Source organism: Leptidea sinapis, chromosome 29, assembly GCF_905404315.1.
Source record: "Leptidea sinapis chromosome 29, ilLepSina1.1, whole genome shotgun sequence".
NCBI classification, from domain to species: Eukaryota; Metazoa; Arthropoda; class Insecta; order Lepidoptera; family Pieridae; genus Leptidea; species Leptidea sinapis.
The window spans coordinates 2,241,495-2,260,198 of NC_066293.1; the positions used below are offsets into that span (position 1 = coordinate 2,241,495).

Here is an 18,704-nt window from a genome sequence, read left to right on the forward strand (position 1 = left end):
GATTGTGATTATTTTATAGCGATAAATGACTGTACAATATTGTATATTTTTATTGAAAAGAGCGCAAAAAAAGAATGCTGGGAGAGTTTCTTGCGCCGCTTCTTCTCTCTCAGAGCGCCATTTGTTTCTGAAGCGGTAGTAGTATCTAGTAGTTATTAGAAATTATATCATAAAGAATTCAAAAGGAATCAATTTTGAGAAAATAAATGCCTTTTTTATGCCTGTCACCCGCCCTTTTCACCTCGTAAATGGATGGTAACCCGGATATTCTACGCTATGGCGATATTGGGAATGTTACGACCGCTCTCAAGCTATTAAATAATAAGTTTAATTGTACAATATAACTTTGTAAACATATTTATTGATGAAAAAAAATAGCAGTGAGTTTGTTGCGCCCATTCTTCTCAAGTCTGAGGCATTCTCTTTGGAATGGGTGGTAGTTTTCGACTTTCAATAAGTGATGTCACATCCTATTTTGAATAAAAATATTTGAATTTGAATTGAATATGTCCTTTCAAGGGCTTAACAGCTTAACAGACAGACCTTACTTTTTTTTATGGAATAGGAGGACAAACGAGCGCACGGGTCATCTGTTGTTAAGTGATCACCGCCGCCCACAATCTCTTGCAACACCAGAGGAATCACAGGAGCATTGCCGGCCTTTAAGGAAGGTGTACGCGCTTTTTTTTAAGGTACCCATGTCGTATCGTCCCGGACACACCGCACAAGGAAGTTCATACCACAGCTTTGTAGTACGTGGAAGAAAGCTCTTTTACATTTATAATATAAGTATGGATTTTATTGTTTCAAACTAACAATTTCAGGCATAACAGTGATAGAGGATAATGCTTTCGACGGCGCTGCCAACATCCAAGAGCTGCTGTTGGATGGTAACCTGCTGCACACTGTTACAGACAAGATGTTCTTCGGCCTGCACAGCCTCACCACCCTGTGAGTATCACCTATAGAAAGAAAATTGGCAGTTGTAGAAACTGCCTATAGAAGTGAAAACTTAGAAAATATAGTATTCAAATTTGAAAACTCATACCCCCTTATTCATAATGGTCCGCTAACTTTAAACAGCCGCTTAGGAGTGTTTTTTCTCATTCCGACTTAGGTCAATAGAAGAAGACAGAGTGAGAATTAGCAATGCTTTAAGTTAGCAGACTATTATGAATAAGGGGGATAATGTTTAAAAATAATTAAATTAGTAAATTCAATTTATTTTATAAACTTATTTTCTGTATATATTATCACTATCTATCACATTGTAAAAGCATATAGAACACCCAAATACCTAATATAAGACATACTAACTCAACTTAACCTAGTAGTAGGCATAACAAGTTCAATTATGTTTGTTCCTCGTGCTAACATTATTATGGTCATAGTTTCTAGCAAATTCCTCAATGTGCTTTTGAACATATAGCACATTATCAAGAATATATGGAGACGCAACAGTGAAAATGTTTATTTCTTTTAAATTTTCTGTTAATGATTCTTTTTTTTATGGAAATGGAGGACAAACGAGCGTACGGGTCACCTGGTGTTAAGTGATCACCGCCGGCCACATTCTCTGCAACATCAGAGGAATCACAGGAGTGTTGCCGCCCTTTGAGGAAGGTGTACGTGCTTTTATTTAAGGTTTTTTGGAAGGTAGGTATGTCGTATCGTCCCGGAAACACCAAGGAAGTTCATGCCACAGCATTGTAGTACGTGGAGGAAAGCTCCTTGAAAACCGCACTGTGGAGGACCGCCACACATCCAGATGGTGGGGATGATATTCTAACTTGTGGCGTGTCGTGCGAAGGTGCGAAGGAATACTTTAGGACTTAGTTCATAAATAGCGCAATTAGCCCTCTTCTGTAGCACATAGATGGTATTAATATCGGCAGCACTGCCCCATCTAGTAAAGAAACCTTTGAAAACAATGTCTTTCTTTGCAGTTCGCTGGCAGACAATAAGATCACCTGCATCGCTCCAGGATCCTTCGATCATCTCACGCTGTTGACTACTTTGTAAGTATATTCCCTTCTTTGGCAAAACCAGAGGAATCACAGGAGCATTGCCGGCCATTTAGAAAGGTGCACAGTTGGAGAAAGCACACAAAGAGTTGGAGAAAACTGGAGGAGGCCTTTACTCTAACGAGATCCACAACTTAAAGAAATAGAAGTATAAGCAACCAACACCAGTGGGAGGCTCCTTTGCACAGGATGCCGGCTAGATTATGGGTACCTAGACGGCGCCTATTTCTGCCGTGAAGCAATAATTTGTAATTATTACTGTGTTTCGGTCTGAAGGGCGGCGTAGCTAGTGAAATACTGGGCAAATGAGACTTAACATCTTATGTCTCAAGGTGACGAGCGCAGTTGTAGTGCCACTCAGAATTTTTGGGTTTTTCAACGATCCTGAGTGGCAATGCATTGTAATGGCCAGGGCGTACCAATTAACATCTGCTAAACGTCCTGCTCGTCTCGTGCCAAACAATTAGAATTTTATCTTACCCACTAATACTACTAATAATTAGTTTTGTGTAAAAAGAGTTATGGAATAAATGAGGCTTTAACTAAAATCCTGACAAGTTACAGAGCAGGATGAAATCTGGACTAGACTCTAAAAGTCCGGATGTACGACATACCTACTCTATGTGTGGCGGGTCACTGACTTATATATTATTCACAGAACGCTATCGGGGAATCCCCTACAGTGCACGTGTCATATATCGTGGCTAGCAAGCTGGCTGCGAGCCCGTCGTCTCGTCACGTCAGCCACGTGTCACTACCCGCCGCCGCTGCGAGACACGGACATCACTCACCTTGAGATAGCCGACTTTAAATGTGCCCGTAAGTACACTTTCGCTATGGCATGCGTGACAGTTATTATAACATGATATACTAGATTATAGTGAATCTTTATAATGTCATTTCATATGTATTTGTTTATTATTCAAACAAACCAAATCTTATAACTTTATTTACAATACTACGACTACATAAAATTATAACTATCATTACGTGGAAGCGTACCAAGAATACTTGCAGCATTACCGCGTTGGATAGCAAGGCTGATCCGTTGACCGAAATAGCTGCCAGCGCTTGGGCTTCCAGTAGCCTTATTGAGGCGCGAAGATAGTATTTTGAACATTCTCCGCGCCTCTGGGCCTCACGGGCCAAGTGTCTCGACACCAAACGGCACAAAGATGTATGACTCACTGAGGCCTATGTATTTGTTTGTGTTTCTTAGATCTTAGATTACGTCTAGATAGACTATGACAGATGTGAAAACATAAAAAACAAAATGAGTTTAGACTTAAACTCTATTTTGAACAATTCACGCAAACTAACTCAAACCTGGCCTGTTTGATTAGGTATGTAATGGTCTTCAACGCGTACATTACTATCTTTTACTAATGTAGGTTTGACAACGAAAAAATATTGATTGAAAATTACGATTACAACCTATTTATATTATAGAAAAAAACTGAGCTATTTTTATTAGATGATCTTATACTAGGTAGTTATACTTTTAGGTAAAGAAGTCAACCCTAATGTCGTCAAAATAGGTAAGAGTGACGCGATAGAAAGAGATGCAACTTCTAGGTAAATAAAAATGTAGGTTAACATACACCTTATTGTATGGCCGTAAGAGTCCCTAGTTCTTTAATTGATTTTGCGGAGTGAGACTTCGGTTCGTCTAGTACCTACTATTACATATTCTTTGATCGAGTTAGTAAATCCTTTATGGTGCGATGTATATGCTTTTACAACAAGATCTCCTAAAATGTTCAAAACAAATGTGTTACGAAATTCAATAGAATTGTTTAAAACGTTTGTGTGCAAGGGTTACTATAACATAAATAACTTTCTTAATTGAATTAAGAACCTTAACCACAGATTGAGAATGGTTATAACATTGTGACAATATTTTTATGACAAAAAGAGAAAGCCCGCTGAGTTTTTTGCGTCCGTTCTTCTCAGGTCTGAGGCATCTTTTCGAATGGGGTTAGGTTTTGACTTTCATATGATACAATATCCTATTTTGAATACAAATATTTGTATTTATTGGGTTCAAACTTAATTAAGTTAACACAATTGTATTATCTTCCACAGCGGAGGACGTGGGTTGTCTACCGCCAGACTACTGCCCCGTGGGGTGCTCTTGTACAGGGAGCGTGGTTCGATGCGCGCGAGGCAAGCTCACCACTGTGCCGTCGAGGATACCACCCTACACCACCGAGCTGTAAGTTTGTACATACATACATACATCTTGTAATCATAATGTTTCACGAGCCCAGACTTGCAGCCGAAACTGTGTATTAATATATCTCGAAATGCCACTCGAAGCCAACGTTTTTTTGCACTAAATACTAACCTAGAATTTTTACTACTTTATACAAGACTCAGTAAAAATTCTGCAATCGAGCGAATGTCAAGACAATATAATGATTACCTAAATAAAGTACCACAACGGCGCCTATTTCTGCCGTGAAGCAAGTAATGTGTAAGCATTATTGTGTTTCGGTCAGAAGGGCGGCGTAGCTAGTGAAATTACTGGGCAAATGAGACTTGACATCTTATATCTCAAGGTGACGAGATTGAAGTCCGTTCGGAATATTTGGGTTTTTCAAGAATCCTGAGTGGCACTGCATTGTAATGGACAAGGCGTATCAACTGAACCTCCTGCTCTTCTCATCCCCTATTTACATTTTTAAAAGAAATGGTACAGATGGGCTTACAACATTTATAAATAAATGTACTAAAATTCATCTGGGCTATTTAAAAAAGTATTTATTTTCTGGCAGCACCAATATAGCGACATAGTACAACAGAAACTACAGAACTATTAACAACAAAAGTCTAAACGTAACAATGAAAACTTCAAAAACAAAGCAGCACGAAAATATCACGACATGACGTAACTATAATAATAATAACAATGTTGACACACTTTTTACACTAATTATCTGGTCCCAAGTTAAGCATATATATAGCCTGTGTAAGGGGTTACAAGACAATGATATATTTAATACAATATACTTACTTAAACATACATAAATTCATATAAATCCATGACTCGGAAACAAACATCTATATTCATCATATAAGTGCTTGCACCTTCCGGGATTCGATCCCGAAACCTCTAGCTTAGTAGGTAGGATCGCTAACCACTTGGCTATAAAAGTTCGTCGGCTATAATGAATATGCAAACCGTACTGACGCAACAGAACGAGCATGTGGGTGAAAGGGGAATGGCAGTAGGGTTCTCGTTCCAGCGAGGTCCAGAATTATGTGGCCGTCTAATAATTTGAAATGATGCTGTAGCTCTTTTGTGTTCTGACTTTGTTCTGATGTATCACAAAATATAAGAATCACGAAGGTACTGCACGTAGTGGTTACATGATTTTTGTTAGGTACAAAAGATAATATAACTGATTAATAAATTATTATACAAATTACTTTCTTAACCAAAATTTATTAACGATGTGCGAGTCGAAGCCGCGACTATCAGGTTCCGTCCGAGAGCTTTTACAAACTGAGCCAATCGTCCAATCAATCAATCAAATTCTTTATTTGCGTATAAACATGGTATGTTACGATGGTATAATGTTACAGTTTCACATGTTGCGCCAGGCTTAACTAGGCATGCAAATTAATTTAATACAGTAAATAGTATAAGGTAAATAACACATAACAAAATTAGATGATATATGTCTACATGTCAGAAACAATAAATATTAATTATCATAATACTAAAAAATAATACAGAATTACAGACTCACATAATAATAAAATAATAACAGACTAACATAATAATAATAAATATTGTCTAAATAATTAATAACAAAAAGTTTCACATTTAATGTTATGACATTACTCGCGTTCAGAAATTCATTTATCGTATAACATAGTCGCTCACTTAACCAGTGTTTAAGTTTTTTCTTAAAAAGTATTTTATTTCATAATTTTAAATTAATGGGCAGTTTAAATTAATTATCCAGTCCAGCTGAAATATGCGGGAAATTATTACTTTATATTTTTACCAGGTGCCGCCAATCCGAAATTAAAAAAAACTCGTATTTAAATTTGTAAAAACCATGACAATACAGATTAAAAATAGGACGCAGTAAGAGAGTTGCAATATCTTGTAAAATAATATGTAATTAAGATATTTATAAGTAAAAGTATTTGAATAAAGTTTTACGAATTGAAAACCAGAATTAAAATCTAAAACAAAATAAATGCCACATAAAAGCGAGGACATAAATGTGAACACATTTAGGTACATGTATTTTTCTATTTTAATTTCTGAACAAATAATACCAAAGATTTAAAATTAAAAACCCAGGAAATGGACAGAACCGGGAAAAACATTTAAAACTATTCAGGACATTACAAAGACTAAGACTTGGCCTGGGAAAATAGGACAGTTGGCAACTCTATCAGCCACAAGTCTTTTTGATAATAGCTTAATATTATATTATCTTCGCGAAATAAAGGAGTGACATAATTAGTTTTATAATAACTATATGAGTTTTGTTTCCAGATATCTTGAATCTAATGAGTTGACGAGTATATCTTCGGAGCAAGTGAAGCACCTAGTCCACCTGACCAGGCTGGACTTGTCCAACAACAAGATCAGCGTCCTGTCCAACAACACATTCGAGGCGCTCACCAAACTGTCCACACTCATCGTGAGCTACAACCGACTGCGATGTGTACAGGTAAATATTAATAGCTGTGTTCGTTCCCTTCCCTAAAATATGATCGAGGGTGGTGATGGCTGGCCCATGCGTCATGCTCGTGAACGGGCGCTACTTGCGGTGGCAGGATGATCCTGTTACCAGTGTATCTATAGTGTATACCAGGTATCACAATGGCGCCTTTTTCTGGTTTTCAAGAATCCTGAGCGTTGTAATGGGCAGGGCGTTTCAATTACCATCAGCTGCCATCCTGCTCGTCTTGTCCCTTAATGCCATAAAAAAATAAAGTTGTTATATTTATTATAATCACTAGTAAAATCTCTTGGCTATACACTCTATGAATTCTCTTCTTCTAGCGTGATGCTCTCAAAGGTCTTGGTCAGCTGCGGGTGCTCTCCCTCCACGGGAACAATATCTCCATGCTCGCTGATGGAGTCTTCAGGGATCTGGAGTCCATATCTCATGTGTGAGTATAGGTATTTTTTTTATTTAAATAATTCCCTGATTGAATGAGGATCGGATATATCATACCGATCGAAAGGCTTCATCATAAGGCTTACTGTTTGCTTCATAACTTAGCATCAAAAATAAAAGGGAGACCATGAACCTTTGATGTATTTAGTTTATCATGTTCGATTCCCAGTTACAGTAAGCGATTATTTAAAAATCTATCAACACAGTTCGATTTTGTTTAAATAGTCAGGGCTGAGCCCTATACCGAAGCACTTCTTCTCCCAAGAAATTGTGAGAGTCATTGAATATTGTTGGATTCGTCGCCTACATACTTGGATCACGACGATATTTTTTTGATACATACAGATAAATGAGATCATAATTAAGACTTTATTTATTTATATTTAACTTTTAAAACTATAGTGTATTTTATGGAGCCTACTACCGTAAAATTTAATAGGTATAGAAATATAATATTTATTTTCCATAACTTGTGGCAATAACATAACATATTGCAACAACACTTGATAAACTTAATGAACATACATCATTTGACATGAGGAGATGAAGTGTTAAGAAACTCTAAGCTCATTTTTTTAATCATGTAACAACTTAAACTATTTAATACAATATCTAACAATTTTAGACTGCTTGCACAGAACTAGACAAAAGAACCATGCATCATTATTATCCTCTATATAATCTTTTATACAACTAGCTGACCCGACAGACGTTGTTCTGTACATAACAAATAAAATACTGTTTTTTATGAATTTGTCAATAATATTGCATAACATGAAGACTTATTTCACAAAATATGCTCCCTGGTGTTATAATGAAATTGTTTCACAGCAGAACTGTCAAACCGTACGTCAATAATTATCTCATAGAAAATATGTCCATGCAAAACAAATATTGAAAATAAAAATAATTATGGGTCCCAAATCGAGTTGGACCAAACTGCACTCCATGAAGTAATCCCCATTAAAATCCGTTCATTAGTTTAGGAGTCCATCGCGGACAAACAACGTGTCACGTAATTTATATATATTAAGATAGTAAGCCTTCCTTGTCAAAGAAGTTTTAATATATTTCCTTAATTTATGCTCTAAGAAGCTATGCTTTATGCTTTAAGACCTATGAAGGAGCCCCTTACTCTTAACTAACTTATTAAAATGCACGTACTGTTTATTATTTCTTCTTGAACTGAATGAATTTGAACCACAATAACTTTTCTTGAATGCGGTAATATTTTTTTGTAACATACATTATATTCATTTATATGTTGTGAGCGAAATACTAGAATGTTTCCCGAAGCGATATATATAAATTGTTCTAATAGCCCTCTTTCTTTTATGACCCTAAAATGTAACTTATCCACAGGGCTCTAGGTTCAAACCCGTTATATTGCGACTGCTCAATGCGTTGGCTTTCTGAGTGGGTAAAGTCGGGTGCAGAGTTTGTGGAGCCAGGGATAGCGCGGTGTGCGGCACCTGCCAGGATGAAGGACAAACTACTGTTGAGCACAAACCCCACCGCCTTCCTGTGTCAAGGTGAGTGGAACCATACAATGGCGACATTAAATGAACTAACAGGTGTATTTACTTAACATAAGTCATAAAAAAATAAAGTATGTAATATAAATTTTGCAATGTTCAAACAAATTATTCATTTAGGACCCTTTACGTGTCGAAGTCAAAGTTTCTGTGGCCCTATATTATCCATCGCAGATAAATAACATCTTTTTCTTTATCTCTGTAATGGGTACATATTTTTGATAGTTTACGATGACATTCGCCTGTATAATCAGAATCTTAACATAAAATCCTTACTGAGAAGTCTTGTATTAGACATATTGAGTGACGCCATGCATGAAATTTGACTTCATCAGCAACTTTAGTATTGAATTCCCCACAAGAGAGGACTGGTTAAACTATCGAATTACTTGGAAAAATGGGATCCTTAAATGGTACACAGATGGAGTGCCCCAAATTTGGCAAATTGCAAGAATTGGTGCTAAAAGCATTCAATTTGGCCGTGAACCCTTCTGTGGTGTCCAAAGGAGTCTTGTTAAATCAACCCTTGATACATCATGTTCACAAGAGTGTATTAAACTCTGGAGCAACACTCCGGCTTTAACCCACTCCAAAACCCTAATCCAAGCCTTCAGCAAGAAGGCTGCGCAATGTGCATGAGACACTAGGGCTAAGATGAGAAAACTTATGCATTCTAACTAGGACACTAACGGGGCACTGCAGAGTAAACCAACGCCTCTCAATCCTAAGCCTTAGATATTGCAGAGTGAGAGGAATCAGTAATAGTGCAGATGAAACCCCAATTACACATCCTCTCTGAATGTGATCCTTTAATGTGTAAACGTATTTACGTCAGCTCACTGCAAAAGATGTAATAAGAGTCATGTAAATGAATCAATGTTAGCAGTGAGCTTTAGTTAACAGTGGCTATCACAATTGGTCGCAGTGAAACAGGGCTGAACTGAACTGTACCAAAGCCACTTTACAAACCATAACCATATCACTTAAAATGGAGTTCTGTAGTTATTTATGATTTTTTTAAGAGGTGTAGGTACTAGACCTAGCCGTATCTTAAATTTCTTCTTTATTCGTATAATGCAGGTGATCCCCCAGTGGAAGTAGTGTCCAAGTGCAACAAGTGCTACCGCAACCCGTGTGCCAACGGCGGCACGTGTTCGCCGACGGCAGCCGGCGGGCGCCAATGCGCATGCGCGCGCGGCTTCCACGGCGACACGTGCCAGCTGCAGATCGACGCCTGCTACGGCTCGCCCTGCGCCTTCGGCTCCTGTCAGCTGCTGGAGGAGGGGAGATTCCAGTGAGTCACATGCCATCATATAGGCAATCAGGCAGAACCTCGTTATGAACCTAAATAAATATACCACTAGTGTTAAAGTAAGGGACCAGGCGTAGAGATGTCGATTCATTGTGTGTCTTCTACCGCATTTCAAATTCAAATTCAAATATTTTTATTCAAAATAGGATGTGAAATCACTTATTGAAAGTCAAAAAAAAAAAAACTACCACCCATTCCAAAGTGAATGCCTCAGGCCTGAGAAGAATGGGCGCAACAAACTCAGCGGGCTTTTTTTTTTCATCAAAAATATGTTTTACAATTAAAGTAACATTTACAAAGTAATATTGTACAATTAAACTTATTATTTAATAGCGTGAGGGCGGTCGCTCCATTCCCAATCTGTGGTATCATTAAAAAAGTCATTTATGTTATAGTAACCTTTACCACACAAACGTTTCTTAACAATTCTTTTGAATAACGTAACACCTTTGTTTTGAACACTTTCTGGTATCTTGTTGTAAAAGTATATACATCGCCCCACAAAAGACTTACTAACTCGACTAAGCCGAGTAGTAGGCATCATCAGTTTATGTTTGTTCCTGGTGTTAACATTATGGTTATGACAGTTTCTGGCAAATTCACTTAAGTGCCTATGAACATACATTACATTATCAAGAATATATTGAGAAGCAACAGTCAAGATGTTAATTTCTTTGAATTTTGGTCTCAATGATCCTCTAGGACCTAGGTTATAAATAGCGCGAATAGCCCTCTTCTGCAGCACAAATATTGTATTAATATCAGCAGCGTTGCCCCATAGCAATATACCATAGGACATAATACTATGGAAATAACTAAAGTATACTAGTCGCGCCGTATCTATGTCAGTTAATTGTCTAATTTTTTTAACCACGTATGCTGCAGAACTAAGTCTGTTCGCCAATCCTTCAATATGGGGGCCCCATTGTAATTTGGAATCAAGAGTTATGCCAAGAAATATAGCAGATTCCACCGGTTCTATCACCTCTCCGTTTAACAAAACATTTGCATTTACATTTTTGACATTTGGTACGGTAAATTTAATGAATTTAGTTTTCTTGCTATTTAACAATCGTCGTTTATCACGGGGAGTGTTCAGAAGAGCTGTTTAACCTGATTCCTGCCGCCGAATTCCACCTTCACACGACACGCCACAAATTAGTGTATCATCCCCACCATCTGGATGTGTGGCGGTACTCCACAGTGCGGTTTTCAAGGAGCTTTCTTCCACGTACTACAAAGCTGTGGAATGAGCTTCCTGAGATAAGATATGTATAAAGAGAGAATGAGATGCGATGTTTCCGCGACGATACGACATGGGTACCTTCAAAAAAAGCGCATGCTCCAAAAAAAAAAAATGTTAATTTACTACCTACGGCAGTCAGTCTACAGATTGCATATACGAGGCAAGCAGCGTTTCATACAAATAAATGTAGCAAGCAATAAATGTATGAAGCGTAACTACGACTAGTTAGATCTACAGTGCCTACCTTTCTAGAAAACCAATGCACGTCCCTGGACTCACATGGGATGTCAATCTCTCTTAAGACTTTATTTATCTAAAACGGCTTCTAGAGTGACGGTTTGTCGGAGTTAGTACCGACTAGTTTCGGACCAATCGGGTGTCCTTCATCAGGGTTCGCGATAACGTCCCGTCTCATACTGCGGCCTTGTGCTCGTAGTGCGCGGCGCGACAGGGCGGGCGCGGAATGTCAAACAGCTCTTCGGAACACTCCCCGTGATAAATGATGTCGAAGACATACAATGAAGCGACGTCTCTAGCCATTTATGGAGCACTGTATCCCCGACAAATCGAGAAGCTCTGCGTTGCACGCGGTCAAATGGTTCGAGCTGATACTATGAGTGACCAAACATCGGTGTATGTACTATGAACATATAGAAACATGAATGAAGCCACAGCCTGAGAGTTGAACAAGACATACCAAGATTTATCAACAATACGTAACTCGAGCAGATGGCTCAGTGGAAAAGCGCTCGGACTTAACCCGAGAGGTCGGAGGTTCGAGCACCGCATCGTTCATAAATTTTGTTTACAAATTTAATTTGTAATTAATATTCATCATTTCAATGTTTGTAACAACCCAGTAGTTACAACAACAGACTAATTCTTCCATTTTTCCAGCTGCGCGTGTTCCGCTGGTTACACAGGGGTTCGCTGCGAGGTGAACATCGACGACTGCGTGTCCAACAAGTGCCAGAACAACGCCTCGTGTCTGGACCACCTGGAAGGGTACACCTGCAAGTGTGCGCCTGGATTCATGGGTCAGTGTTATTTTACTGCTGCCATCTGGACATCTGAGTAATTAGAAGTCTTGCTGGTCTTTGAGCGAAGATATAGAAAGGCATAAAACTGCATTTATTTTCTCAAAATTGATTACTTTTTAATTCATTTTGATGTCATTTCTAATATACTAGACACTACTACCGCTTCGGAAACAAATGGCGCTCTGTGAGAGAAGAAGCGGTGCAAGAAACTCTCCCAGCATAAAAATATGCAAAATTGTACTGTCATTGCTGTTGCTATAAAATAATCATAATCTAGTCCCAGGCTGTCCGATCACTTAGATATTCAGCTGTGGAATAATAGGAATTACGACTGAGCAGTTTTTTAATAAAACATTTAAACTTATTTATAGATAATGCCTGAACAGTGGCTGGGACTTTATTATAAAAGTGTATATATTTACCCTTAAAGCTATTATGTATCTTATGAAGCCTACTAGAATTAGTTACAAGCAATCCCTTATTTCTATTGTTATAATAATGAGAATCACTATTTAGAGCAACCATTTTAGCAGTAGAAGCTCCCTGAGTCAAAGTCAAATAAACTGAAACAGATCAGGACACGCGCGCGCATAAAAATATTTACGCAAAAACCCAAATGTAAAAAATCAGTAACCTTAAAAAGTATTTTATTTAGATAATCATGTTTTCTGGAATATCCAGGAGAGTACTGCGAGAAGAAGATTCCGTTCTGCACGGCGGAGTTCAACCCTTGTGCCAACGGCGGCTCGTGTGTGGACCACGGCAGCCACTACACGTGCTCCTGTCCCAGGGGCTACTCCGGACAGAACTGCACCGTCAACGCCGACGACTGTGTCAACCATATGTGCCAGGTACCGACTGCATAGCCATTTACCAGTGGGAGGCCCCTTTGCACAGGATGCCGGCTAGATTTTGGGTACCACAACGACGCCTATTTCTGCCTTGAAGCAGTAATGTGTAAACATAACTGTGTTTCGGTCTGAAGGGCGCCGTAGCTAGGGAAATTACTGGGCAAATGAGACTTGACATCTTGTCTCAAGGTGACGAGAGCAGCTGTAGTGCCGTTCAGAAATTTTAGGTTTTTCAAGAATCCTGAGCGGCACTGCATTGCAATGCGCAGGGCGTATCAATTACCATCAGCTGAACGTCCTGCTCGTCTCGTCCCTTATCTTAAAAAAAACGACAATGCAGTAAGAACAGTACTTTAACCACCAAGCAATCTTTGGAAGACTCCGCCCACACGTATGTATAAATTTCAAGGAGACGCTAAAGTTCTATAACTGTAGTGTGACAAAGCCATCTCGAATACGGCTCACAAGTATGGAATACCCAATTTATGTTGACCGCATAGAAAGGATACAAAAAAAAGTGTGTGTGTATGCACGCAAGAAGTTATACTTTTTTGGCCTAACGAAGCAAAAATCATTAAAATTATTTATTCCTCGTGCTATTCTATGTTTGTAGACAGAACAATTTTTTATAAAAATCTTGCAATGATGGTTATTAAATAACGAATTCGGCTGTACAGGCTTGAACCCTTTGCCTATCCTAATAATGCACGAAGAAACCAAAAAAAAATTACGAATGTCGCAAACGTCAGAAAATTTTAGGAACCAACTTCAACCTGTTACTTTTGTGTTACAGTGTTGCGCGTGCATCTTAAAATTTAACTCTCATCATTTTTTGATAACTCGCCTAAAGAAGTATAACTTCAAAAGTTTGTGAAATATTTTCAATAAAGTTCTGGAACGTTTTCACACAACTACTTCGGTAGGTTTAGTTTACTGCTCCCACTCCATAAGAAGCGCAGGTATGCAGCATGACAAACAGTAAGATCGACTGTCCAGAGTAACTTGAGATTGGCATGTTTGAACAAGCGGCGCAAACTTTTCCATTCCGGAATCCTTGTTCTTTGCATATTCCCATGGCGAGGTAATACTATCGTGCAAAGTGCTGCATTATTAGATCCTGCAGAAGTTACAACGGCGGCGACGTGGGGTGGGTCGTTCCCTTCCCTAAAATATGGTCGAGGGAGGTGATGGCTGGTCCATGCGTCATGCTCGTGAACGGGTGCTACTCGTGGTGGCTTATTTTCTTGAAAGTTAAAGTTATTATGTATTTTATTTTATGAAATGCTCACATAATGCCTCTATTTATTTACGGTATGTGTGGATTGATGCATCTACTATACTCAATAATTCTTGTGTTTATAAGTATTAATTTTTTTTTTCTTTTTTGACTTACTCGTGTAAGCCTTTAAGTTTTTGACATTTGAGTATTTTTATTGCGTCACTTTGCATATATTGTAATTGAAATGATAAGTAAAACAATTAAAATGTAAATCTTGACTTAAAAGAGTCGCAATGAGTTTCTTGCTACTTCTTCTCATTAGCTCAACCCCTTACGAAGTAGCGGTAAATTCAATAAGAAACAATTTTTTTTTGACACACAAGTCATTTCCGTGACCTACATGAATAAAGTATTTTTGAATTTGAATTTGACTTGTTGAATGAAGTATACGTAGATATATTATAAAAGTAATAATTGGTTAGAGTGAGAGAGGAGGAGACTGCCTACCTCTGCCGTGAGAGAAAGGGAAGCCAGACTGGCGCCGTAACGCGTTGCGTTACAAAACTATATACCCTCTCATAAGAAGTAATGTGTTTGAATCCAGAACGGTGCCCGCTGTATCGACGGTCTGGACGAGTACCGCTGTGAGTGCGGCGCGGGCTACGCGGGGAGGTACTGCGAGGCTGCGCCCCACGCCGCCCTCGGGACTTCGCCCTGCGCCCACCACGACTGTGTGCACGGCGTGTGCTACCTGCCAGCCGCGCTAGCCGTGCAGGTGAGCACCTCGACCTACCTCATGGCCTTATGGCCCGGTATCCACCAAAATGGAGATGAGAGGAGATGTATTTTGATAACCAATCAGATCTCCTCTCCGCTTAGCTTCGGTGGAGATGTCTCATATTTCTATAGAAGATGTGCCGCGTCGAGCGATCAAGCAGCGCGGCAGAGCGGAGATCCGTATAGGCGGGTCTTTCGTAGACATCACTTGTCTGATTTCGAGCTCTCAGAGAGACAGCTCACATCTTCTCCCCGCTTTGGTGGAAATAACCTGACAGCTTCGCGGCTTATCTCCTCTCGTCTCCTCTCCTCTATGGTAAATACCGTCTATCATCTCGTCGTCGTCAATGCGAGAGAGAAGAAAATATCTAACGGAGATACAACAAGATAGAAAAAGAAAGCGAATCTATTGGTATTGTGACCGATTTTGATTGACAAGTCATAAACAGTCAGCCACTTGGTTCCTTAGTATCTTTAATATTTAACCTAGCTATCGCATACATTATCAAAATGACTTCGCTTAGACCCGGTTTTAAATATAACTGCTACAACCGGTTAAAATCGGTTTGTATCCATAGAGTTGTTTTATAACCCCAACTAACCGGTTAATTTTGCAAGAGTCGAAACAAGACGAGCGTCTCTATCGGGTAGTAGACCAGTTCGTGTTGTAATATCACATTAATTGAAACTGTGGTAATGAATTAGCGATGGAAAAATAGTTTTGAACCGGTTTTTTCAACCAAACCTTCTGAAAACTGCACTAATATATCTCCAACCAACAAACCTCTTGCCCTGTACTTTTCCCGGGGCGTAAAAAGAATAGGGGAGTCCCAGGCCCATGGGTGTCGTAAGAGGCGACTAAGGGCTTTTTAGAAGTGGGAGAGTCACGCTGCCGTCTTTTGACGTCAGCACAATCGGGCCAATTACCACACTTGCACAGAATACCGGCGTGAAGTAGTGGCCTAGTGCCGCTATGTTTCGCATAGGTTAGTGTCGAGGACCGGTGGCCATTCCCCCCCCGCATGAACCGCGCATGACCAAGGACTAACGAGGCAGTAACCCGCTCCACACTCAACGTGGACTTTTGCAATATCAGGGGAATTCACTCCAATTTAAACGCCGTCCACCACCACCTTGAGACGGCGCAGCCGGCCTTGTGTTTCCTTACGGAGACGCAGATATCTCGACCTAGCGATACGTCATATTTAACGTACGACTTAACACGGGGAGTGTTTCACCTGATTCCTGCCGACAAATTCCACCTTCGACCACGACTCGCCGTAAAATATGTCATCCACAGCATCTTTTTTTGGGCTTTTCTGAAATTTTCTTAAGGGTATATTTTTTATACAAATGATTTAAGTTTTCTTTAGTGTTAATTCCGCCGATATTTGTTTTTAAAACAATTCGACACGTGTTTCGCCTCTACACGAGGCAAGGTTCTTGCCAGATTTTGGCGAGACAACACGTCCTGAGGATGCCTCGTGTAGAGGCGAAACACGTGTCGAATTGTTTTAAAAACAAATATCGGCGGAATTAACACTAAAGAAAACTTAAATCATTTGTATAATTATGGATTTCCGCAAAGTAACGCCTAATTCAATAAATTTTCGTATATTTTTTTGTAAATAAAATACACCCTAAAGAATTTCTTTTAAAGTGATAACTCTCACATCTGGGATTAAATCAAATTTGCAAACAAAATTTATAAACGACGTGTGTCTCGAACCTGCCACATCTGGGGTTCAATCTGGGTGGTCTACTACTGAGCCAAACAATCTTGTTATGTCATGTTCAACTCTCAGGTTGTGGCTTCATTTACAGGATCTACTTTACACTTGATAACCTGCTCAACACAAATAATTGTAAGGAAATTGACTTGAGTTCGGTTTAAAGAGCTTTAATTTCTCATTAAGACTGTCGTCACTTACATGAGAACATAAAATCAGTGAGTGAGAGGCGAATTTGAAGTCGAGTTGAAACAATTATCACTTTTGTTCATTCATAGAACGATTATGCATATAAATTGTTGAATTTATTTATTTTATAATACAGTCTTATTATTTTTTTTTGTTAATCCGTTCCAACCAAACATAATATAAGTAATAGCAATTGTTGTGTGAACGTAATAAAAGTAATGAGGTCAGTGGCTGGTCACCAGGATGACATCATGATGGAGAGGCCCCTGCTGGCACCTGCTAACGACTACCTCTGCAAATGTGCACCTGGATACTCTGGTACGTATTACTTATTATTATCTTACATCATTTATACGTCTAGATAGACTATGACAGCTGTGAAAATGTCTAAAAAAATTATTGTGTTTAGTACTAACCTGTATTTTGAGCAATGCACGCACAGTAGCACAAATTGTCATACAAATCGCGAGTGTAATATGTAGGTAGCTTGTCACGCACACTAAACTAATATTCCTGGCCTGTTGACTACTAAAAAAAGAAGGACTCCGCGCCGTGATATTAGCAAGTGAAGCACCTTTATGCTAGTGTGTTATTGCGGTTATGGGGGATACCAGTTACACAATTTTTTCTCGTTTAAATAATCATATATCCACAAAAACTTTTATATTATTGTTTTTACACTTTCTCTCACCGTACGACGGCATTTTTAAAATATTTTATTGCGACGCAAACTGTTCTGTCACAGACGATGGCAAATCTTATAATGGCGGCTAATCGGCTTGTATTAACTTAAGTGTATGCTTGGGGCTATGTATTTACACGTTTACCGACTTGTTTTAGTGCCTCACTGTTATGTAAGGTGACACGGAGTCCTTATTTATTTACTCGTCCGTGATTATTAGCACAAAAAATATATTATTAATATTTAAATGAAATGAATATTTTACTAGTTTGTTTTACTTTTTATAAATATATGTAGCTACCGAACCTTCGATGGGCGAATCCGACTCGCACTTGTCCGTTTTTTAAATATAAACTATCTTATTACTAGTAAATTAATCTCCCTTGTATAATATTGTTGGATATTCAGACCCTATAAAACCTTCGCATGAGAACGTTAACGGATGTTGAAATAGGCTTGAAAGAATATTTGTACGCGTATCTCCTTTTTTTTATTTACTTCTTCTTTTCTGATTTCAGGCCGACTCTGCGAATACCTAACCTCACTTACGTTCAGCTACAACGACTCCATGGTAGAAATGGAACCACTTCGAACAAACCCACAAGCCAACGTCACCCTGGGTGAGTATTTTTAAAGGCGAGTTCAAATAGAAAAAAAGCATTAAAATAAGAAATCTCGTACTTTCTTGAGGAGGTTATTTGTTATAGGTTATTTGTTATCTGTTATACCTAGGACAGTTTTTTAGATATATTTTTTTTTATGTGACGAAATGTACTCAAACCATTTTTGCATATTTTGAAAGGTATAATAATAATAATAATATAGACACACTTTTTACACAAATTATCTTGCTCCAAGTTAAGCATATATAAGCCTGTGTTATGGGTTACAAGACAATGATATATTTAATACAATATACTTACTTAAACATACATAAATTCATATAAAC

The 18,704-nt window shown here is 38.6% G+C and overlaps 1 protein-coding gene across 1 annotated transcript in view; it reads left to right on the forward strand.

Moving 5' to 3' along the window:
- Positions 1–18,704, forward strand: part of LOC126973290 (protein slit) — a 180,735-nt gene that overhangs the window by 146,291 nt on the left and 15,740 nt on the right. The window contains exons 17-29 of the mRNA XM_050820506.1: positions 825–951; positions 1,947–2,018; positions 2,683–2,843; positions 4,110–4,239; positions 6,544–6,721; positions 7,057–7,166; positions 8,537–8,706; positions 9,790–10,003; positions 12,165–12,304; positions 12,989–13,158; positions 14,982–15,152; positions 17,316–17,391; positions 18,274–18,375. Of these exons, the coding sequence (XP_050676463.1) occupies positions 825–951; positions 1,947–2,018; positions 2,683–2,843; positions 4,110–4,239; positions 6,544–6,721; positions 7,057–7,166; positions 8,537–8,706; positions 9,790–10,003; positions 12,165–12,304; positions 12,989–13,158; positions 14,982–15,152; positions 17,316–17,391; positions 18,274–18,375 (1,821 nt within the window). The remainder of the gene's footprint in view (positions 1–824; positions 952–1,946; positions 2,019–2,682; positions 2,844–4,109; positions 4,240–6,543; positions 6,722–7,056; positions 7,167–8,536; positions 8,707–9,789; positions 10,004–12,164; positions 12,305–12,988; positions 13,159–14,981; positions 15,153–17,315; positions 17,392–18,273; positions 18,376–18,704) is intronic.